The following is a 24,563-nucleotide window of genomic DNA, read 5'->3' as shown; positions in this document are numbered from 1 at the left end:
AGACAGAAGAAGAAGGGAAAAATGGAGCGAGGGGAAGACGGAAACATTGCCTCTGTTAAAACAAGTATGTTGTTTTAACAACCCCCGGGCCCTGCACTCATTACGACCTTCTCTCTTTCTTTCAATGTTTTTCTTTCCCTGTGTCTTTCTGTCTACTCAAGCCTCTCTACACAGAAGTAACACAGTTTGTGTGGGTCAAACACAAGAGGAGACAGAAGCAGATGCAGCGACAACAATAAGTGTTTTGACTCATGTTTCTGCAGAACAGTCTGTTGACTGCCTAACAGGTGCTGATGGTCACCACAAAAAGAACCCCATGCGCCCACACGCACGCACACACACACACACACACACACACACACACACACACACACACACACACACACACACACACACACACACACACACACACACACACACACACAGATTTCCCCCTGCTACTGTAAAAGCCTTCTGCCAGACTTATAGAAATCCTGTCTGTCTCCCACAAGCCGTGTGGTCCACTGACACTATGAAACTTCCACAGCTGCCTACATTGAAGTTGTATCACACACACAAATACACACAAGGTACTTCTGATGCATTCACAAACTCATATAAGGACAAAAAGAAAACACGTAAAAAATACGCAGGGAAAAACTTGCATGTTCCCAATTCCAGTGCGTATAAAATAAAGGGAGTGAACCAAAAGCCAAGACCAGTTTTCCCTCCTGCCAGGATGAAAGCCCCTTTTACTCAGGAGAACATTAGGAGAACAAACTACCATCACAACAGGAGGGGGAACAGTCAACTGCGGCATGCTCTCACATCAAACACAACCACCATTAATATTGTAATGTGTCCTCCCTGACTGTTTGAAATCAAGAAGACCAGCAGAGAGCTGGATGAACATCACCATGTTAGGGACACTGCAGCTTTAACAACATATTGACTGTGGCTGCAGAAAGTCTCACTGTCAGGGGAAAATGATTATTGTTTAGTAAATCAAAAAGGATATGGGATTTATTTTTATACTTTTTATGTTCTAGCTGAATGACAGCATTCTCTTTGTGTCTGTTTCTTTTTTCTTTGCTACTCCCTGTCAACATTTTCCAGTTGTCCCATATATGTTGCTTCACTTTTATCACTGTATTACTTCACTTCCTACGAAAGTTTGTTTGTTAAAGTTCACATAAGAGTAAAATAAGAAATAAGGAACAAAAAACTAGACATAAGCATGTGCAAGTCTGCCTGATAATGTCTATACACCCTGGGAATAATAGCGGGCAGCAGATACTGTATGTGTATGCATGAGCATCGAGTGGTGCTATTGATCTCCTGTGGTCTGCCAGCGGGTTGTAAACACTGTCTTTCAACAGGAAGCTGGAGTCAATACGGGCAGCCGTCAACCACTGCTACACAGAAAACACGGTGCAAAGACGCCCTCCCTGTTATCAAATCAGCACACACAACTATATGTCCTTGCCTCTGTGTGTGTGTGTGTGTGTGTGTGTGTGTGTGTGTGTGTGTGTGTGTGAGAGAGCGAGAGAGAGGGCAAGATAGAGAAAGAGACATGGAGAAATGTCGTTGGGATACAAACAAATATGCACAAATAAATGTATATAAAGTTAACAAGTTATTACTGGCAACTGTATAATGATGTAAATTTAAAGGGTTTATGATTGAAAAGCCACAAGCTCCTCACACACACACACACACACACACACACGCATGTCTGCACGCACACACACAAGCACACACATATTAAACTGGGTGTGGATCAAGCTCAAACCCATCAAATTTCACTGTAGACATAATCCATGAAAAATCTAAGATAATTCTATGTAATATTGATTTTGTTCGGGCGCCACACTAGTGCGCTAACAACCCATGAATAACCGACCGTGGAGGACACTTACACACTGAGTGCACCTGGTGGAGAATCCTTGGGGTGTGTTACACATAAATGTTTCCACCTATTAGCTTCCCAAAAGATTTCTATTCAGTCAGGTGAGGATTTGGTGAGTCTCTCAGTGTCTGATCATCCCAGTAGGGGAAGAATTTAAATGGCCCATGTCTGATTCGATTGGCTTGTTCACAGATTATTTGTGAATGTTCAGTAACTATATTCACACACTTAGGTTTTTGTGTTTCACGTTAATTGTGCCTGTTTACATTTCTGCACAGTTCTCAAGTGTTTTCAAAAGCAATACTCTGAAGGGCCCTGACACACCAACTACCACTGAAAAAGACAGATTGAAATACTGTGTTTTGTCTACATTACCTTTAGTTAAAAACCACAAACAGCAAAAACTACAACTGACAACCAGTCAGTAGAATGATCAGGATACACACTGAAACTATGTCTGACAAAATGTTGAAACTAACAATGAAGTTTGGTTTTGTGATATCAGCAATATTCACCAAACGTACAACGCACAAGCTGCAACATGAGACCAGAGAAATGTTGGCAGTTTCACTAATCAGTTTTCTCCACATCCAGAAGTGCAACGTGTTACAAGCATCACAACACAGAAGCTCTTAGACATCTGGCCCTAGTTATCACAGCTCTCGCACAGTTTTGCCACCATAGTAAGACACACCACTCTCTCAGTGTCTGTTCATGGTGTGTTTTGCCACTCTGCTCCTCCGGTTTTCCAACACATGATTCTGGTAAGGGGCCATTTTATTTCCAGCTCAGGCCTGTGGTGGAGAGCAACTCCTTGAGGAAAATAAGCATGACTTGCTCCAGCGAAGACATCTGCCCTTTGAAAGCAAGCGTGGCTGTTTAAACAGCTGTCAGAGCAGACCGTGCATCTCAGACCTTCCCTGATAAAACAGGAACATGTTTGGGAGAGAATAGCTACAGAAGAAGACAAGATGGACAAGAGACAGCCACAGGCAGAAAAAATGTGAGGTGGAAGGGAAGAAGAGGCCTTCCTGCACTTTTGTAGATTGACAAGATCTTCACCATATGAAAGCACCTGGTCACCTGTGCTCTGAACTGACTGCTCTTTGGGTTGGGCAATGTCTGATGACATTAGCAACAAAAATACACTGTACATCCAACAGTGCATTTATTGTGGGTAAGGCTAAAATACAGCAGTGAAATGCAAACCCCAGTTAGATAGTCATTTCAGTAATAAGGAAACTTTAAAAGTGTAAAAGAAGGATTTTATGGTCTAGTTTTTAGTTCAGTAAGAATTTGTATTGCCAATGTTGCTGCAGTATGTGAGCAGTAGACACTCTCACACCACAAGAAGATTTCAAGCTTAACACTTAAGACTTTTGGTCCTGAAGTGACTGTCTGTTACCCAGTCAAGAGGAACAAGTGTATGTCAGACTTAGAAAACTGCTGGGAGCTCAATTGCATTAAAGCTCTTAGTTTGCCTGAGCTCCAATCTAATTGGATAAAGCTGGAAAAGCAGCTTCTAGGGTTCACGAAACCATTTTTTCCCCCAATTTTTGTCCCAAATGTATCCCATGTTCTGTTCCACCCCATCTTTTGTCCTTGTCAACATTCCCCAAATGAGATTCCCAAAATCAGGAGGTGAGGGGAGCACGCATGCACGAGTGCACAGAGCAAACATTGTCAGACAGACACACCTCTCACACCATCACGCAGCCTGGCATCTCTTCCTTTCTCGTCCTTATTAAAATTCCATATTGAGATTCCTTCCTGCCACTCCGCCTCCCTGGCCCTGTCACTCAGACACCAACCAGCGACAAAAATCAGCACGTCTCAACAAAGACACACACATATGCATAGACACACACAGCACACAATCCAAACTTTTCTTAAGACAACTCGTCCCTGCTCCCGCCCTTTATGTGTGGGATGAAAAGTTTCCTTTTGGTGATATGTATGAGAGCGTGTATCGGCGTCCCCCCCTCCTGCCTTCACCCCTTTCCATCTCTGCCCCCCACACCTTTTCATTGTCATTATTTTCGATGGTGTCCCCCTCTGATCTGTCGAGCCTTTGGGTGCTCTCTCTCCTCTTTCTCTGTCTTTCTCTGGTCCCTTTCATCTGTCAGGCGCTCCCCTTGGCGACCGCCACTGAGGGGGTTTGATTTCCCATCATGCCTAGCATTGCCTCCCTGACTCCGGCTCCCTCTCTCCCTCCCCTCTCCCTGTGAGGCGAGTGTTGTGCCCCCGCGTCGTTGGGCAATTATCCCCAGGAGTAATGAGGTGCGTCTCTCCCTTCGTGGCGTTCTGACTGACACCTCTCCCACTCATTTGTCAACAAATCAGACGGCTGGTGTGGGCGGCCATATTGAGCTGAGGGTTGTCGTTGGGAAGCTCAGGCTGAGGCGCTTCGCTGCATCTCTCTCTCCCTCTCTCTTTTTCTCTATCCTCCTCCATCCCTTCCTCTCTATCTCTGCCACCTCGTTATCTCTGACAGGGTGTCATTCGTTCCAACTCTCACTTCTCCTATGTCAACCCTCCATATGCACACATGTATTTGTGTTCCTCAGCCGGCAAGAAAAGCCTGACTTCCAATAGGCCTAATGGTCATATGTGCATAATGATCACTAAGCTGAATAAGTGACACTAGTCAATTTATTTGTGTCAAAGTCAGTCACAGCCAGTCTCTGTAAACACTTTGTCCAACTAGACGATAAAGAGAGTGCAAAAGGGAAAATATTTTCACATACGTCTTTGCTCACAAAGGCTCCTTTCACTTTGTCATCTTTAGTCGAAGTAGCTGTGGACGATATGCAAATCTCATCTGCTGTGTCATGTCAGAGTGAGCATGGCCTTTGATGTACCAATTAAATACATATTTCACAGCTTATGTAAACATACCGTGTGAGAGGAGGGACTGCGTGTGAGGTTCACATGTGAGCAGGGAACCCCGTGCAGGTTTGCAAACTAAATCATGGATCAGTTGTTTGTTTGTGTGACTTGAGTGAGTACTCACTGTGCTCTTTGCGCTCTTCTGGACTCGATGAAGCTTCTGCATCAGACAGCAATCCGGGCATGGAGAACAGCTTCCTCCCTGAGTCCTCTCCAGCTTTGAGGGAGCCTGCCAGGGAGCCGAAGTCGAACTCTTTCCCCTCAACCTCCGGGAAACTTTTCAGCCTCTTGGCAGGGGTGAAAGCTGATTGGTAGCCTCCGGACTCCCTCTCCTCTTGTGGGCAAGAGAAAGGTCTGAAGGCGCCCACCCCGCTATGGTTGAGCATGCCCAGGGTGGAGCAGTCCAGGTTGGGTGGGGTAAACTGGGGATGCAGGTGGAGCAAAGAAGCTGGAAAGTCACGAGACGAAAAGGTGCCTGACATGGGGCCTTGGCGCTGATACATAGAGGTGAAGGTGTAGGAGGCAGAGGGGAAAGGGAGGTGGAGGTCCTTCTCCACAGAGGCAGGAACACCGAATGGCCTGGGTGCCTGGCAGGGGACAGAAGCATCTCGGCCCGCCTCGGCAGTGGAGGCAAGGACCATCAGAGCAGGGGAGGCCAGGGGAGCTGGCAAGTAGGGGGGACTGTCCATCTTGAAAGGGCGGTGGAGGTCCATTCACCTCCCTGATAGTGGTCCTGAGGATAGGGAAAGAACACAGAATGAGAGAAGTGTTGAAGTGGAGTTCAGAGGCTGATCTACCAGAGGACATGGGGAAAAAAAATACAAATTGTTTCAAAAGGGGCTCTATTTAGGACGACACACATCTATTTTTTTCTTTGTTACCATTACTGAATATAATAACATGAATGTAATTTTATTTTGCAAGGATAAGAGAAATTTATATATGATCACAAACAACGATCTTTATCCTGTTACTTTATTTGGTAAAGCACACAAAGCTGCAACTCCAGGCGTTTTTACAATTAAAGTTTTGGACTAATTTCAACAGAAAACGGGATTGGAGGAGGCCTGCTGTGCCTGTGAATAATTATGACGGAATAAATTGCCAATAAAACACACACGAAGCCAGCAAAAGATACGTTTAATAGTGAGTTGTAAGTAATTAGATTTGGGAAAATCTTCCAAACGCATTCGGGAAAAGGACGATTTCTTTGGTTTCCTCTATAAAGAATTAATTGTCTCCGTAAATCGATAAATTGTAAACCATGCATATTTGTGCTCAATAAAAATAAATAGTTGGTGGAATTTCTAAGTATAAACATCTGCGAATAAACGTTTCTTAATATTTCTGTTCTAAATTTTAAATAATAAATCCACACACAAACATAAACATCATCAAAGGATGAACTAAATTTAATAAATGTAGTTTCTACAAAATAATTAGTTAAAAGTTAAGAGAAGAAAGAAAAGTACTTTAATCGGCGTTAAAGTCTAGTTTAAGAAATAGTAACTGGCATTAATCCCGAGAAAAGGCCTAAATATGAAATTAATGTTTCGGGCCCACTGATTTACCTTAATTAACTTACTTTAGTGTTTTTCCAGTTTGTGAATCAAAATGCTGTTTTTTCAAATATGACATGAAAGTTTGCGCAATAGCCACTGACTCCATCGACTTAAAACACTTTTTCTCATCAATCTAAAAAAAACCACTGCCTGCATTATGGAACTAAATGACAAAACGCACAGACATCTAAAAGCGCATAGAAGCTAAATATAAGTTAAAAGAAACAACACTTTATTTATGTTTTTATATTTGTTTCATGTTTTCCACCATCAGCGCAAAAAGTTCCCTAAGTTCAGAAAAAAACTACCACAAAAGCTTCACATAACACATGGCAATCAAATAGCCAATTAAACCAATCAAAACAAATGAAGCTCTAATCACTTGCGCCAGCACGCAGCATCAGTCGGTACTCACCGTGATGAAGTGGTCAAAGCACGATTTATTTCGTCGTCAACTAACTCTCTCACTCTCTTTCAACTTATAATTTCAAGGACGCGGCACTTTCTCCTTGTGGAGCAGGAAGGGGGAGAAGAAGAAAAAACGTGCAGCTGCGGGCAGGTTCGCCTTTTTTCAGTCCTCCTCCAGATGTTGCGAGTGTCTCAGAGTTGAGTTGACGCCAAAACGAGTGCAGTTTAGAGACATGCAGTCGCTGCGCTCCTGGGAAGGATCAGGACATCAGTGAGTGGACTGGCTGCGGGTCGGTCTGCCTCTGTTGGTCTCTCCTTCATGCGCTCCGTGTGACAATCCCCCCACCCCCCCTCTCTTCCTCTTTCCCTGCCCTCTTCCTCTGTAGCCTCTTCCCCCCTCTCCCCTTGCTCCCTCCCCCTAGATCCTGCGATGGACACATTGCTCATGCTAAAGATGTGTTAGAGTGAAATTCAGTCAAAAGGAAAACACAATGTGGAAAACAAAAGTTTCTGTCAAATAAGTGCTAGAACATATAAGTGGGCATGCAAAATCAAACATCTGTTTTTGCTTTATTTAAAACCCTACGGTGTCTGTTGACAGTCATTACAAATAACCTTTACAAGAACTACAGAAGTAAACACTTTTACATTTGGAGAATGATAACTGGGAGATATGCATTAGGGTTTTTTACCATAACAACCTGAATTTAGTGCATTAAGGTTACGAGTTAACTCACTCAAATCATCCCTTTCTCTGTGTGTTGGTGTCATTGCTTTGTTACTGTGAATGGCAGGTGATGGACTTATCCTCTCTTCTGCAGTTCCCTGCAGAAGCCTGTACAGTCTCCAGCCGGTGATTGACACTTGGGAACATTCCCTTTTGATGAGACACAATGCAAACCAATGGTATTATTTGTCACAGATAATCTGCTTTCAACTCCAACACATTACACACAGTGTAATATCTACATTATTCATATCTGATTTCTAACACATTGTCAGAAAGCACAGCTCAGAGCGCCACAAATCAGCCCAAATCACTCAATTTGTTTTTATCGGTATTGGTATTGCTTAAAGACTTTTTGAAATAATGTAATTGAAATAATTCCTTATTCCCCGGAGCCAATCCAGAGGCTTTACACTGCTAATCTAATGTGACACGCAATTTCCGTCTCTCAGACGATTGCTTCCCCTCAGGTCCCTGTCTTTAATGAACAGCCATTTGGCTGTGAGCCCGTGTGTGTCTGTGTATGTGTGTGTGTAATCAGAGAACGAGAGAGAGTCCTGAGATAGGAAATCGGTGAATTGGGAATATCACAGCTAAGAAGAAGACACAAGGAAGAAGCTTGTGGAGAGATATAGCTGGAAATCATTGGTACTAACTTAGTGTGAAAAAGCACGGGATAATTGGGATTTCAAAATAAATAGTGACTCTCCTGTCTACATCACAAAACCCAGAAGAAACCATAATTTAGCCTGGACAATTTATTGGTTGCCCAGATCTTTAACGGGTTTGTTGAGATGGAGCTTTCTATATGTGCTGCTTCCTCTCACACCTAAAGACAGCCGGTTGGTGAAGAGGTGGAGGGCCAGACAGCAGATGCTGACCTTTAAATGGGTACATAAACCAGAGTCGAGACTGACTCTGTAACAGTCTTGCCCTCAGACCAATATAGGGGCATCTAACACATGTCTTCCTTGTGACAAGGCAAGGTCATTACTCCATATTACTCCAGAGCGCCTTCTTTCTCTCACATTATTTTGGGGTTAGACAACTGCATGCCACCACACGCTGTCTAACAGACAAACTCATGGGTAAGGTTTGGACAAGACCAACATTATAGGACTGGATTTCCAAATCATATCTGCTCAAGGGTAAAAACAAACTTTGATTACAAATCAATAATCGCAGCCAATCTTCAGGTTCTTTTAAAATAGTGATTCTTTTGTTTTGCCAGGAAATGCTAAAAATATCTTTATTTGTCAGCTGATCAGTGAACACACTCAGTACAAGTGGCTCCATTGACATTGTAATTATTATTTCTACCATCAATTTGCCCCATGTGCTAGTGGCTGTGGGTGGTGTATTGTAGATGATGGGTGTGTGTCCTGCAGGCCCAGTGAAGTGTTAATGATGTCCCTGCTGCCTCAGCCAGGTTATGGCACAGGGGCCGTTAGCCGCCCAGGGTAAACTGCGTGGTTCCCAGAATAAATTGCTACCCGGAGCCACGCAGGCTGGTCAGCCAGCCAATTACAGGCCTGCCCGCTCAGCTGAGGATGATGGGATGCGATGTTAATTGTATGTCTTCATTTTCTGGCAAGAGGTGAGTCACTTGGCTGTCTTCTTGACTGCCATACATACACACACATTCACACAGAGAGCATACCATCCTTATGTGTGGTTTATGTTTTGATTTGGTCCTTGTTGCATCTTTGTTGGTTCTCTTTATCATTACGATGCATATTCCCAGATTGTTGTCGCTTAACTTTAAATTGAGTTTTGCATAATTTTCAAGCAATTTTAAAAACATTTAAACTATACAGCTTGGTTTCCACAGTCTACAGTGTTATTCCTAATGAGTAAGAAATGCGTAAAGCAAATTAAATCAACATGATGAGACTTCTCCACTTCTTTTATTACAGTGCCAGAGGTCATCAGCGGAGTCTTTTAACTTTCTTGATATGTAATTGGACTGGCAAACAGTAAATAGTCATGCCATTATTTTGTACTCTCCCCCCGCTTGTTCCCAGTTCTCTTTTTCTTTTTATTCTTTTTTTTGGGGGGGGGGGGGTAAGCTAAGTTACTGTTGCAATCATGTCCACAGACCAATTAGTGGTAATTCGTTTTGCTATGAGACTCACAATCTCCAATTACTGAAGATGGCTTCGAAAATTCATACAATTTTCCCTAATCAAAAGCAAAAGAATGAACAAATCTATGCAAAAATAAAATTGTTTCGTTGAAAGGATTGCACCTGCTGGTATAGCTAAAGAGAGATCTAGCAGATTCTAAATTTCAGCAGCCCTAACAACAAGTGTACAGGACGATGAGTGCCCCAGCACAGTGGCAGGAGCAGTGGTGGAGATGAAGAGTGCTCAGTTCTCTGGAGTCAGTTGGGTAGTAGTTGTGTGGCGGAGTGCTACACTCTCCTCAGTATATCAACATAGAGACTGTCTGGTAGCAGTGCTATGGAGAGAGAGGTTAGCTACTATATTAACATAGGAAGAGACAGCGCCAGAGCAGAGCAGTCTGCCAAAGACTGAGCAGTGGAAGTGAGACAGAGAGAGAGGCCATCGACCAGACAGCTACAAGATGGAGTGGAAGGGAACGTGTGAGAGATGAGCTGTCGAACATGTGACAATGTGTGCATGTGAGTGAAAGTGGAAATATGTGTGTGTGTGTCAGGGGGGGTCTGTGGGAGCGTGTGTGTGACAGCTCCCCAAAGCAGCTAGTGAGCGTGAATGTGAGGAGGAATACAGAGAGGTGCATTATGGTCTCAATCATTGATCGCTTCCTCCCAAAGGTGCTAGTGACTTCCCCCACCACACACACAGACATGCACACACACACACACACACACATGTTCGCGCGTGCACACACACACAAGCACACACACACACACACACCAATATCCTTTATGTTCAAATTCACAGCACACCCTTGTCGGCAGGTTGACACTGTTTGCATGTACTCAACTTTGTCATTACACCCTTGAGGTTAAATTCTGTGAACCAAATGTAGTTTGACTAGAAAACTATGCAAGGTGAATGGTTTAACAATTGACAAAACATTCAACAGGCCAAAGTTTTACGTAAGTACTGTCAAATTATGATAGACAGTACTTACAATCAAAACCATATTAAATGTTAATTAAAGTAAAAACAGCCAGCTGAACATCTTAGTAGGTTATTTACAAAATGTTTGCAAACATTCAAGCTACTCCTCAGCTTGCAAGAATCAATGAGCAAGAAGTGATGCAGGTATGTTACACATTTGATCAGAATGTGAACTTTCTTTGCAACACTTTATGTTGGACTGACTGGAAACTAAAGAGATTGCTAATGTTCATTTAACACCCAGTAACTCATTTACTGTAGTTGTTTTCCATCAACAATATGATAAGTTATAGTTGGTTTTGCATTTTTCATAAAAGTTGTTGATATAAGGAATAACATTCAATATTAACAGCCTTTTACTTTAAGCTCAATACACTTTCAGGGGCTACCATGTCTTTGAAAGACAGGTACCGAAGTAAAACCAAGTAGAAAAACTGCACACCAATTCCTGCTCTTCCACTCACTTCCATCCTTAATGTTTAGTCTTATGTAGCCACAAGGTGAACAGTAAAGAGCACTGACAACCTGTGTCCTCAACCCACCACCACCACCACCTCTGTCTACACACATACACACACAAACACAACACTGCCCACCACTAAACATCACACCCTTCCCCTCCCCTGCTCCCTGCCTCACCCAACCAGGCAGCCAGGGCTGCCGTCCTCTCTCACTGCCATGAGGCTGACACTAATGTGACACTCTGGAAAATAATTACCAACAAACGCACTGCTGACTGCAAACAGCTCGCTCCCCTCAGTGGACTGTCACTAGTCATTAGTCTGAACCCTGGGAGAGGACAGGACCACCAAGAGGGGGAGGGGGGCTGTGGAGGATGAGGAGCACAGCACCATGTGTAGAAGGAGGAAATGAAGAGGAAGGTAAGAGACTTGACAGGTGAGATGGAAATAATGTGCTTTGCAGTTGTAAAACATGTAAAAGTGTTGTGAGCCTGCATGTCTGGGTGTGTTATCTGCTGATGCGTTTGGGCCAGTCCTCATCCATTAGCCCCCTCTTGTGGTTTACATTATATTAACTGTGGTATGGTTAAAACACCTGGCCCACTTTGTCCAAGAACAATTGCACTGAGAGTGGTGCTACCACACAGTCTGTGGTGGTACTATCTGTGTATTGGTCCCTATGTAGGCAGTGATCCTCTGACTTCAGGCAGCAGCCGCTTGGTGTGAGGGAGTGGGACTGAGGAGGAAGTAAAATCCAACAAAAAGCAGTGAGAGTAAAGATAAATCTATGGTCCAGGTAAGCAAAGAGGGGAAAAAGAAGAAAAGGCATTCAGCCTGAAAACTGTTCAAGGTGGCAGCAATTCCAACACAATTAACCAAATGCCAGAGGGTACATCAATTCTTTGAACATCAACCCCCCCCTCCTGAAGACTGTTATTTGAGTTGCCTTGGGGGCAGCGGTGCGAGTGAAAGATTAAACAATTTTTGAGCTCCAACAATGGCCAATATTAAAATGTCTCAATACATCTGCCTGGCTATTTTGATTGGTAACTTAACCCCTGACTCTTGAGCAAAAAAGGGCTTTTTTTCTCTGTGCTATTGTCAGTGGGCTGAACTCTAATTCTTGTATGATTCAGGCTAATGATCCAGTAATAGGTCCTGTGTGTGTGTGTGGATGAGGAGGATATTACAGTGTAGTCAAGAGAAGAGGGGAGGGGGTAAGTGTGGAGTGGAGCTGGAGGTTCTCATTTTCCACTAATCGAGGGGGTAGAAGGTTTAATCTGTGAGCACAAACCTGTTTTCTCAGAAAAAAAACAAAACAAACAAGATGTTTTCACTGTTATTCTCAAGTGTTGATTGAAATAAGTGTTTGTGCTTCTTATTTTCAGGTCAAGACAGTACCAGCGAGAGTGAGACGGGGAGTTAGAGGGAGAAAGTGAAAGTGCGTCTGCCTGTGTGTCATCCAGCCAATGGCTTTATCCAGCCTTATCCTGAACCATGAAACCATAGTGCATGACACCCTTCTATGCTCTGCACAGATATGGCTATTCACTGTTAGCACAGAGATTTGACAAGCCAGGCTGCTCTCACTCAACAGCCTGGGTCAAATGGATGACTGTCACAATCTTTTTTATCTTTCGCTCTCTCTCTGCTTCTCTCTATTCCACTCTGTGCACCCTCCTTTTACTCCCCACTTGCTGCCAATCTCCCAACTTTGCCTGTTCAAATTGACAAATTCAACCAGCTACAAAAGAATAAATGAAAACGCGAGAAGAGCCCTATGAAGGGAATAATCTTTGCAAAGGGAAAGATCTGGTTGACTAGGAGACGGGAAGGTGTGCACATTCATTGTCTGAATGTTTTTCAAGACCATAAAGATCAATGCAAAAGGGCTATAAAGCAAAAGTTCAATATATGTTGTTTGAGAATTTCCAAGAACTAGAGGAGTGCATTTTGTCTTAATTGGCACATTTATCATCCAGAGCAATAGAACTCTTGTGTATTTGTGCTCAGTGCTTGGCAAATGTTGTTGCCACAGTTAGAATAAGTCTTATGAATAAAATGCATTTATATTCTGTTTCCTCCACATTGTTAAGATAAATTAGAGCTTATGATTTCAGCAATGATCTGCAATGTCAGTGGTTGGAATCTCGTGAAGTTTGTTGCAGCATTTCCTCCTATTTCTTCCCCAATAATAATAATATCACAACCATGTAAAACTGTTTACGCTCATGCAGTCTAACTTACAAATAAACTTAGGTTAGGTTTGGTAAATGTATTTAGTAAAGTTCAACCACTGTCAATGTTGTATATATTTGTACTTGTACTACTACCGTCCCTGCTGGTGTCACCTTTGTGTAAGTCTATCTACCGTAAAGCCCCATGAGGCCCCTTCATGCAGCCTGTGGTTTTGTGTGTGTCAAAATCCTAATCACAACACAGTCCATAGACCCTTCACACACACACACACACACACACACACACACACACACACACACACACACACACACACACACACACACACAGAGTCTATCAGTGTTCAGTCAGGTAAAGGTCTCTCAGCCATGCTCTGTGAGTGGCCTCTGCTCAAACAGATCAATAGACACTGGCACGTCCCTCCACCAACCAAGAGAAAACAATTAAAAGCCATCGATCCTGTGCCAGGCTCCTTCATGAATATGCATGTGTCCTTGACCTTCCCATGGTAAGGAGAAGCGAGAGAGACAGACAGAAAGTCTGACAGATAGGCATAGGAGCATGCTCTCTTTATTCTCTCTGCAATATAACTTGGTTGTGATCGTGTTTTGCGTAGCCTTGTGTTGCTTTTTTCTCTGTGAATCCTCTCACATCAAATCTCAAACATGCCTTCCAAACCTAGACGAGGCAAATCATTACATTAAAGCCTGTGAAACCAGTTGCTCTTTTATAAGCCTCTTTTAGGCGCAGATTGCTCTTTTCTGAGCCACGTCTGTGAACAGAGATCAAGTGGTCCCAAAACTACTGTCCCCTGCAGCCCTTCCTCTGCTTGCCTCTTTTCTAATTACAGATGTGACATGCACATGGGGACGTCTCCATGTTAGCACGTCACTGTGCCTGTCTTGACACATCCCATGGTCACAACAGTAGGAGCTGCAGGGGACAGCGCTGCCCTGTCCCCCGTCACTGGGGATTAGCATTAGCATGCTAACAGGACCCTCGAGGGATCGCCATGCTAGGGTTCATGCAAACAACTGTCAACAGCCTGCTTTAATTAGCTGAGTCTGGTCATCAAGGAGATATACTAAGGCTGTTTATTGGGAATACATTGTGCACATTTTATACAGAATTTCTCTTCAGCTTTTGAGTAAACTAAAAGGACTGGAGCATGACAGCTGTCAGCTCTGTATGAAAATATGACTTTTACCGCGGAATCTCCTCCAATCCACCATTGTTTATCAATCTCCATTCCCACTGACCCAACCTCCTTTGTGTTTGCTTTAATATTGTACATCAGGAGTCAACTGTGTGGGTGCTGACATGTCACACTGGCTGGCTCCTAACCTGACAGTATCAAGATGCCATTGTCAGAGGCCTGGAGAAGAGGTGAGAAGCAGAGTGTGTGAGAGGTAGAGTGTATCGTCAGTCAAACAGTGCATTATCCAGCTGTTCTGTGGCTGTCTACCTTTTTCTGTGACGGGGTAATGGGAGTGTCACACACTAGCAGACAGTTGGAGTCTCACTATTCAGCTGAGAGGCCACATCCATATACACTGCCTGCTAACTGACTGCTAACGCTGCCGAGGCTGTCCTGTCTGCACCACAATGACTGTCAGTGGCAACCTGGGGCTGGCTGGCGTGACTGTCAGCGACTGGTCACAAAGCATTTACCTGCTGACGGAATTGCAATTAGTCCAGGGAATGTTGTTACTGTGAAAAAGGAAAAGAGAGACAGAGGGGAGCCGGAGAGAGAGGGGAGGGACAGGTATAGGAACAGAGGGAGGGAAAGGGTGAATAGATGGAGAGTGAGAGGTGGGAAGATAAAAGAGACGAGAAGGTGTGTTTGGGGGAGATGGGTGACAGCAGCAATGGAGAGTGAGAAGTGAGTAGTAGACAAAGGTAAAAAAGGAATGTGAGGATCTGATCTCTGAACCATGCCTTGTTTTGTGTGTGTGTGTGTGTGTGTGTGTGTGTGTGTGTGTGTGTGTGTGTGGCGGATGATTGGCTCGTAGCACTGTATCAAAAGAGCTTGTCTGTTTGTCAGTGGAGAGGTCAACACACTTAGTGATACAGTCCTAATGAATCTCCACAGTCCTAATGACACACACACAAAAGATCAAAAGATAGTTACAGAAATTTGTAACCACTGCTCAGGATTGCAAACTCTGTGTTTCTTGTGAATCTTTCCCTCAATTTTTAACACATCCATGCAGGAATCAATGGTGGCCAGTCTTCCAGAGTAGCACTGCTACACACGACACTGAGACCTTGCACAAAGCAAGCACTGCTCTGCTTTCTCTCAAACTCTGAAACTCATCACCATCCACTAATGACCTCTCTCGTTTTCTCTGCAAGCTAGTAACGCTCATCTCCCGCCTTTCACTCTCCGTCTTTCTCCATTCCACACAGTCTTTGTGTGTGTGCTCTCTGCCTGATAAGAGAGTGGCAGGGGCTCCTCCCTGGCCCCTAAGGGAGAGACGGAGCATGACCGAAACTGTAGTCTCCGACCAAACACAAGTGGAAATTGGTCTATGGGTCAGGATCAATAGTGAATTAGCCAGTATGCTGGTTCTATGGAGGGATGCTCAGCTCTGATCTGATGATCCATATTAAAAGGCCATGAGTGGGGACTTGAGATGAGTGCAGAAGCAAAGAGTACTTCAGGGTTGTAAAGGTGACATCTACTCTCCCATGGAGACATACTCCTACTGAAGTGTCTCCTCGAGAAACTTTAAATGTAGAGGATAAGTGTTCCCCAAGTGCAACAACAGCAGCAATTTTTACTCCAAGACCTCCATTAAGACATAGCTTTACATTTAAGTGATAAAAACTTCCAATGGCAACTATTGACTGTGGTGTGTAAACCAGCAAGTGGTATGACTTTATAGTATAGAACCATAAAGTCCACAAAATGGCGACGTCTAAAGTCATGGTTGTGTCTTCAGATGTGTTGTCTCGCCTGGTAGAGATTCTGTGGTGCAGGTGTAAGTGCTCCACTAAACTAACCCTACTCTTCATCACAGCCTGCCCTGAACCCAAAGGTGTGTGTGTGTTTGTGTGTGTACATGTGTGTCTGTCCGGTGATTAATGAGCAGCAAGGTCTGATGGATTGTCCTGATCACAGAAGGGACACCATGTCGAAGGATACACACACACGCACACTCTCTCACACACACACACACACACGGAAAAAACGCGCAAGCACACATTCACATACATATATACACTCACTGCACATTCATTCACACACATTGTCAGTCAGCTACACACACAGTTAACCTCTATCAGTCCATTACATCAGGAAGAGTCATCTCAAGCACATCTTTCCATCTGGTGCCTCATGTACATGTACACATACACACACTGAAACACACACATGCTCCTCTCAACCTCCTGCACCTGGTCTGGCTGACAGAGCAGCAATATTTCCAGAGGTGAACATGTGACATGAGTAGGCAGATACTAGAATCATGTCATCTCTCTTAAAGTTTGTGATTTTCTGACATGATCATGAGATGAGAGGTACTGTATCTCAAAGGCTGCAGGTGAGGCATCTGGAAAAAAAAAATCACAAAATCAAGGCAGGAGCTTCCTTCAGGGATCAGCATCTAACAGCTGTAACAATTTACCAAATTTTTCCTTATCAGAGGTGTTTCTTTGCCTGGAAAAGTAGGTTTTTGTGATCTGATTACACTTTGCAATGCTTACCGTTTGACTGAGTTCTTAAGGTGATTTACATCGACAGAGTAGGGCTTTCTTGGGTCCAATGAATTGTATTTGGAATATCCCATTTTGCAACACAAACACATGCAAAGGTGTGGACACATAGACACACACACATTCTCCCCCAAGCAGTTTGATAAGGTTGTCTTATCAGAAAAGAAAGGGCACAGAAGAAGGGGAGGGGGTTGCTGTGTGATAATGGCTTTCACCAAATCCCTCCTCTGTCACAGATTAAAATGCCTGCTTGGAGAGCATTAGTAATCTTTCTTTTCATCTGTCTCCTCTTTTTTTTCCCTCCGTCGGTGAGTGCCATCGGATTTCTGGGCCAATCTATTGTCACAGGCCTGCCACATATACAAGGAGAAGTCAACCTCAATCTGATAGGCCATTGTCTTATTCTTCCCATCGCTGATTCCTGCTCATGGTATTGATCGCAAAGCTGTCCCCCCTCACATCTCATCAGATCACTCTGTGTGTGGGAGTATATGTGTGTGTGTGTGTGTGTGTGTGTACGCATCTGTGTCAGTCAGTCTGATGAAAGATGTGGTCATTGTCCCATTGGATGATGATAGCCACTGGAAGGGGGAACACCCCAATTAGATCTCTGTAATTACACATCTGTACTGTGAGTGGAGGGATTGCAAGCGGGAACTATGTAGAACTGAACTCAATGTAGAGGTGGCAAATGTACAAAATTGCAATACTCAAGTCCTTGCTTAAGAAGAATTCCATTGCAAGTAGAAATAACAATACAATTATTTACTCAAGCTGAAATACTGAGAACATGGTCTACAATTTACTTTAAAGCTGCATTATGCAACTTTGCAAAATCAAGTGTAGCTACTCCACCATGTCCTTGCTCTCACTGCTCTGCTGTTGTGCTCAGTCCAGCCTTTATAACAATAAATACAGTAAGGTTGTTACAAAACGTATCATTCAAGCAGAAATAAACGAAAATCTCTGACTGGTTAAAAAGCATCACACAATGCAAAAGCACAAAAGGACAAGTACTCACATAAGAAATTGATTTCTCCGACCATCAATCCAACTCAGTTACGCATAAAAAAACAATGTCTTCTAAACGCTACTGAACTTGAAGCTCTTGATAACATGAAAGTGCAAGTCTAGATTTGATGTGTTCCACATTTTTAAATTTTGCAGACACCTAAGTTGATTATGTGTTTAAGTTTTATTCATTTAGAGATTCAATGAGATAGAACAATTTTCATCATCCAACATTTATTAAATTTATTTTATTCAAAAAAACTTTCATTAGAATAAACATTTAAAACAATTAGATTAAAACAATTAACCAAAACACAATTTAGAAGCTCCTCAATAGTAATGTGCTCTCAGTTTATTCATTTTAATTCATTTTGAACTTATTTTAAAGATTCTAGTAGAGATCTCTGTTATCTAGAGACTTGGCATGGAACAAAAGGTGTTTTTTGCTCGGTCGGTTTTTTGGTTGATTATATTGTTTTAAAGAAGCTGCATCTGACCAGTAATTTTAAATGTAAAGTATAAGTATGTAAAGTATACATAAACATACAAATGTAAAGTATAAGTAAAAGTAATATAAAATAAAAATACAAGTTACTAAAAATTTTAGTTAAGTATAATGCTTGAGTAAATGTACTTTGACCCAGTGAAGTAATCTGGTCAGCACAGAGATCACAGAGGGGGAGAAAAGACCCTCAAAACTGTGACACTGCTCAGCCACCTTCCCAATAACACCCCCACCTTCACCTCCTCCACACTCTTGCGCCTCCTCCACCATGCCTCACAGGCCCGTCTGTCACCCCTCTATAATTATGAGGAGTGAGAGTAATGTGTTGCAGTATGAATAGGATTGTCGGCCTGATTGTGATGTATAGGCTTTCATTACCATGTCCAGGCTTGTGCCCTTCGCCATGTAGGAAATCCTATTTAGGCCCTAATTTGGGAGCCTCCCCAACCGTCCCGCCTGATAGCAATCACACACAGTAATTGTGTGCTGGGGCAACTGACAAGAGTGGAGGCTCAGACATGGAGAGAGGGAAAGAAAGGATAGGAGGTGGAATGGGGGGGTCCTGACAATGATATATCTACATAGTTTGGTACATTATTCAAGTCCTCCTCTTCAGAATATGTATGTTTTTGTATATCTACTTAATTTGAAAGTGTTGTGTTCACATGACAACAATTCAGAGGCAGTAATAGTAAAACTGGAGAAATTCATACGAGATTTGATGGGATTTTCTATTGGATAATTGGTGGGCTTTCCCCTTTCCCTTCTCTCATTCAACTTCAACAATGCTACATAGCTAATTGGGAGGAGAGATCATGCTAACTCAATAATTATGATTTATGAGACAATCTCCTGTGGATATCACACATTCTCCCGGATTTGACAACAACATGTAACCAGCCCTCTAGCAATCAATATTTGTACATTTTCCATGTCGAAGTTGTTAACTTTTTTAATATTTCATTAGTTCTCTTTCAGTGTGGTGCGATTCTGTGTACCAACATTTATGCAGATCTGACTCCACTTATAGGCTTGTAGATAATGAATGTCTAATTGACTCATTTAAATACTGTTTGCCTGCAGGAGGACCTTTGCATTAAATGTTTGATTGCCCTCATATTAACTGTCATTAATCCCCTCTGCTCTTAATAAGGACTTTATGAGGCTTTCTTAAAACTTCTCATCTACCTCACTATTCCCTTTGCATAATTAAGTAGAATATTCAAAAATATGGAAATGAAGGCGCTTTCAAGATTTAACTAATGGTCTTTGTGCTAGAGAATTCTAATTATAGTCAAACCTTTGCATTTTCTGTTCTGCACTAGGTCATGATTCATTAGCTTGGGTCAATGTGGGTCGATACAGTTAACTCTTCAGTTTAATGTTTAACTTGGGCCCATTTTTCATAGCACATGCAGCATTTGATTAAACTAAAAAAGTTCCTATACCTGTTGTATTTGCCACTGCAAGATGTATGGCACATTCAAGCACTGCAGTGTCCTTTAAAAGAAGATGTACAGCTCAGAGCGAACTTTTGACAGCCATTACAAACTGTCACTGTGCTAGAGTGGGTGAGAGACACAAACTTGTCTGTGTTTATAGCTTAACTGATCCTCTTATTCCTGCTACTCCTCCAGTCTCTCTGCTCTGCCCTAATCTCTCCAGAGGTCTTACTGGCCCAGGATGACAAATGGGAAGGAGAGGCCATCCAAGCGTGGGCTCTGTAGAGAGGCTCAGGCCCGGGGGTCTCACTAAGCCCCCTCAGCTCCGCCCTGGATCATCTCTGACATGGCCTGCTATAACCCCAAAGATGGAGAGGCCACACACAAACCCAGGTATATATATATACTCTGTGTGTGTGTGTGTGTGTGTGTGTGTGTGTGTGTGTGTGTGTGTGTGTGTGTATATATATATATATATATACACACACACACACACACATATTGTTCCCTAGATGTAAACATACACAAGACAAGATAAACCTCTGATCAGTAACCTGCACCAGATGGATTTGTCTAATAGACACTTAAGGCAGCTACTGCTACCTTATATCACACACACACATACACACACATACACACACACCAACAACTTCTCAGTTGCTCCAACAATCTAGGGCAAATATGTGAATGTCAGCTCAGAACTGGTGTCACCAAATAAAACCCAGCAAGCTCTATTTTAGTATACACCGTCCAGCTCAATAAGAGCATGTTCTAAATGACTGTGTGGCTGTACTCAGAGCTGTGACATTGACAGCGCATGAGGATGTAACACATTGAAGCCTCCTTCTTTTCCCCCCTTCTCGCTCTCGCTCCATGCTCCTGTGCACCCCACTGCCTCTCAGCCACGGGATCAGCTGCAGGCGCTAATGAAACGTCAGTCAGGTAATTGAGGCTCTGGTGGTGGCGGGCCAGCCAGGCAAGCAGTCAGCCTGTGTGGCTGATGACACCGGAACGCTAGCAGCTACAGGATCCCAGCAAGCCCCTATGGAGTGTCACAGGATCTGCTCCAGAACCCAGCAGGGTGGAAAGCATTGCAGTTATGCTGACATTTCCCCATATCTTCCTGTTTGTGTTAGGGAAAATTAGACTAATGAGTTGCAAGTTGTGTACAGGTAAGTTCAGTAGTCATCTCAGCCAGAGATAATCAACTAGTTCAGTTACAGCTGCTATTGGTGAGGGCAGTGAAAGAGTCAGAGGTTAAAATCCTTTGTTACTGCACTCCAGAGTGATGTTACCATCCCTGCCATCCACTGACCTGCTCAGCAACTCCAGTGAGTTATGGGTAATGTTTAATTCCCCTGCTGTGACAGCTGTGGATCCACATGGCAAATTGGATTTCTCCCCCCCCCTCTTTGTTAGAATTGTGCTGGGCAGGTAAAGAGAGGGAGAAAGACATTCACTACACTGCTTTGTAAAGTAACTCTGTCTCACATTGTTTAGAAGCCTGTATAACTCTCCCTCAAATTAAGCTGCTTTGTTTCTGGGGGCTAATGAAGATAATCTGGTCTCTTTGTCTCTCTTCATCATGTACACAGACAGGGGTAGACAATAATACAGCACATACACAAGCTGGGGTTTAGATCAATGAACTCATACAGTAAGGAAGTGCTGCATACAGCACAGTAAGTCCAACTTTGTTAATCATATTCGGCTGTTGTATAGGATGTCATCTGTCAACACATCTGTCTTCTCTTTGATTGAGATTTGGAAGTATTGTTTTTAATTATAGCCTACAATGAGTCAGAATAAAAAAATATGTGATGGTTTTAATGCAGCTACATGCATTGTGGTTCTAGTGACACTCACACTAACTGGACTTTACTTCAACTCAACAGATGATGACCTAAAAGTAAAAGGAGACATTAAATTGAAACAGAAGACTACAGCTAGGCTACCAGCTCTGTGGTGCTTTAATGCTGCTGTTTAGGAAGAAATTGTTTAGTATTTTAGCATATATTTGCTAATTAGCATTTAAGGGAAACTAAAGCGGATGCTGATGGGAATGTCATTAAAAAACATACCAAAGAAGAAAATCTAAACAATGAACTGATGCTGACATTTGTTAAAAACTTAAATTATTATCAAACCAGATTATTGCTGATTCATCCTGATCAAAAGTTGACAGATATTTCAGTCTGCACTAATTTTGGATCAGCTGTCACATTGATATTAAGTCACAATTAAATGTCTTGTATGTGATGCATTTTTTTATCACTTAAATACATAAAGTGTAAAGGTGGCCTTGACTTTTGTTCTTAATGGATCAAACTATACAATACATTTTCTTTCCCAGGGCTGTGAAAGCTCTGATGGAAGCATGAGCTGTACTTTACATCTCAGACTGCATTTTGCTCAATGGACACTCAGTCCTTTCAGTTCCGTTATTTTACTCTTTTATTTTATTTCCTGTTCCTTTAACTACTTTTATGTAATGTATTATGCTTTAAGGAATTACATATGCTTCTGTGAAGGATTGCTTCAAAGAAAATTTTGTGGTACAGAAATGTGCAATGACAAAGAATTATCTTATATCACCTCGTTTATCTTTTGTACTGTGTACTGTACCGTATGTGACTATAGAGAAGAAAGTCTCCTGAAATGCCTTCACTTCAATTCCATCACCACAAAGCCCCATTTCTTTCTTTCAAAGAAGGACACCTTGAAAGGTAACCACAACTGATCTGAGATGTTGGTGAGAGTAGTACAGTCCTAGGGAATAGAAAGTCCAGATTTAGTCCTACTCACTCTCTTCTGCCTCCCTTGGGCTTTAATGTGGAGGGTGGACAGTGGGGTTAATGCCTAGCTGTAAGCACTGCTTACTGCCACTGATTGGGTGGTATGGTAGCACAGCTTCCCCCACCAGCTAAAAATCCAGTGGAAATGACTTCTACTGTCCAGCCCTGTGGGCACTTATGATTTTCCAACCTGAAGTTTCAACTCCCCTCTTCTTTGTTGTAGCTTAATGTCCCAGAGGGTACAGGTGAATTTGATGGGGAACAATGATTAAAAGTTTTCTCCCTCAAGGTGACCTCGGTAGTGGAGGAGGTAAAAGTCAAAAAGAGAGACATGGAAATGAGAGGTCCATGGAGGTGAAAACTGTTTTTGACATTAGTTATGGCCCATATATTGAGTGCTGCATCCTGAGCCTCGGAAATGAACTCCTGTCCTTACACTCCTACTGTACCATCCTTGCCTCTTTGGTTTGTAGTAATCAGTGATTGTATGTGACATGATAGGTATAAAGCACTGTGCCACAGAAAGGAAGCATTGACAATCTAATTATTGTCATATCAGCGACTACCTCAAGGCGTTATGTATTTGAACAAGGTTCTATCACATCTGCTATTACCTGCCTTTTGTCCCTCTGTACACATCTTTTCTCTTAACTGTGTGTTCAATCACCAGCACCAGCTTTGCCAACTGGTGCAGCCGAGTGACCTCTCGACAGTGACGTATACCAGCGATTAGCCTGGATACAGTTCAATTATGATAAACAGCCAATGCACCTCTTAGGCTGTGATTAAAGCCTCGGCCTGGCTTTGATAGAGAGATCCCATCTCAATGCCATCACAACCACATAATAAGACACTCCACTGTGGTGTTCTGCCTCATGCTTTTCACATCAGTGTTGCAGAACGTACACTGTAGGCCAGATGGAACTTATGGCACACTGCGCTAGATCGAGGCTTCTTAGGGTCTTTATCATTCACACATGGCTGGTGATGCATCTATGCCTACCTATTTTCAATTTAGACTAGTATTTATTAATAACCTCCACCTTCTTGTAGCCTATCTTACAAAATACCTGCCATATAACTTAAGATGGGCTTGGATATTGAGAGATAGAGGAAAAGAGATATCCTGGTTTTGATAAATGGATGAGCAGTGATAAAAGAAGATATCAGAGGAGCATCAAAAGAGAGAGGGGAAGAGTGCACAGCATTAATCCAACACCAGCCTGGTGGAGAGGGAGCGGGAATCACAGACAGAAAAAAAAGGGAGCGTGAGGGGAGGAGGAAGAAAAAGAAAGATAGCCTTTCGGCTGTGTTCTGTCAAGGGAGAAATTACACATTTACGGAGGTTTTTTCAAGTAACGACGGGTTCCATAGATCAAACCACTGGATTTATGAGCCAATTTTCAACATGAAATATAGACACAGAGAATCCATTTTACCCATGTTTATGTCTCTTCTCTCACTCTTTCACTCCCTCTCTATCAAACAGCCTACTGTGTGTGGATGGGTTTACTCCTGTAATCGTACCAGTGGTTATAAATAGGGATGATTTGATTGTTATGTGATGATATACCTTGTAGTGGAATATAGTAACACTCGAAAAATGTCAGACTGCAATGTCAAGTAATTTAGCAAAAGTTTGTCTGCATACTGTGCTACCTGAAATATATTAAAGGTATACATCTATATAGATAACACTACTCCCCTCTTCTTGGCAAACATATTCAAAATCTGCAATAAAACTGATTAAAGTAGAAATATTATTCAAAAGGGAGCCTAATGAAGTTTCAGTGGTGCCAGCCTAACAATGATCACTGCTTAATTATCATATTAATGAAGTCATTACTTGTCA

At 42.7% G+C, this 24,563-nt stretch overlaps 1 protein-coding gene across 4 annotated transcripts in view; it reads right to left on the bottom strand.

Moving 5' to 3' along the window:
• The window catches only part of rnf220b (ring finger protein 220b), a 45,152-nt gene extending 20,595 nt beyond the window's left edge, over window positions 1-24,557 (bottom strand). For 2 of the 4 annotated variants that reach the window (XM_067512022.1, XM_067512025.1), the window contains exons 1-2: window positions 6,755-7,084; window positions 4,902-5,510 (exon numbers count right to left, since the gene is read on the bottom strand). In XM_067512022.1, coding sequence (XP_067368123.1) covers window positions 4,902-5,490 — 589 coding nt within the window. In that variant the 5' untranslated portion in view covers window positions 5,491-5,510; window positions 6,755-7,084. The other 2 variants (XM_067512024.1, XM_067512023.1) reach the window with 2 other exon arrangements.
• Window positions 24,558-24,563: the final 6 nt, after the last annotated feature.

This window comes from Channa argus, chromosome 8 (assembly GCF_033026475.1).
Source record: "Channa argus isolate prfri chromosome 8, Channa argus male v1.0, whole genome shotgun sequence".
NCBI classification, from domain to species: domain Eukaryota; kingdom Metazoa; phylum Chordata; class Actinopteri; order Anabantiformes; family Channidae; genus Channa; species Channa argus.
The sequence above is the reverse complement of the archived record's forward strand: the minus strand, read 5'-3'. Positions and strand labels throughout refer to the sequence as shown.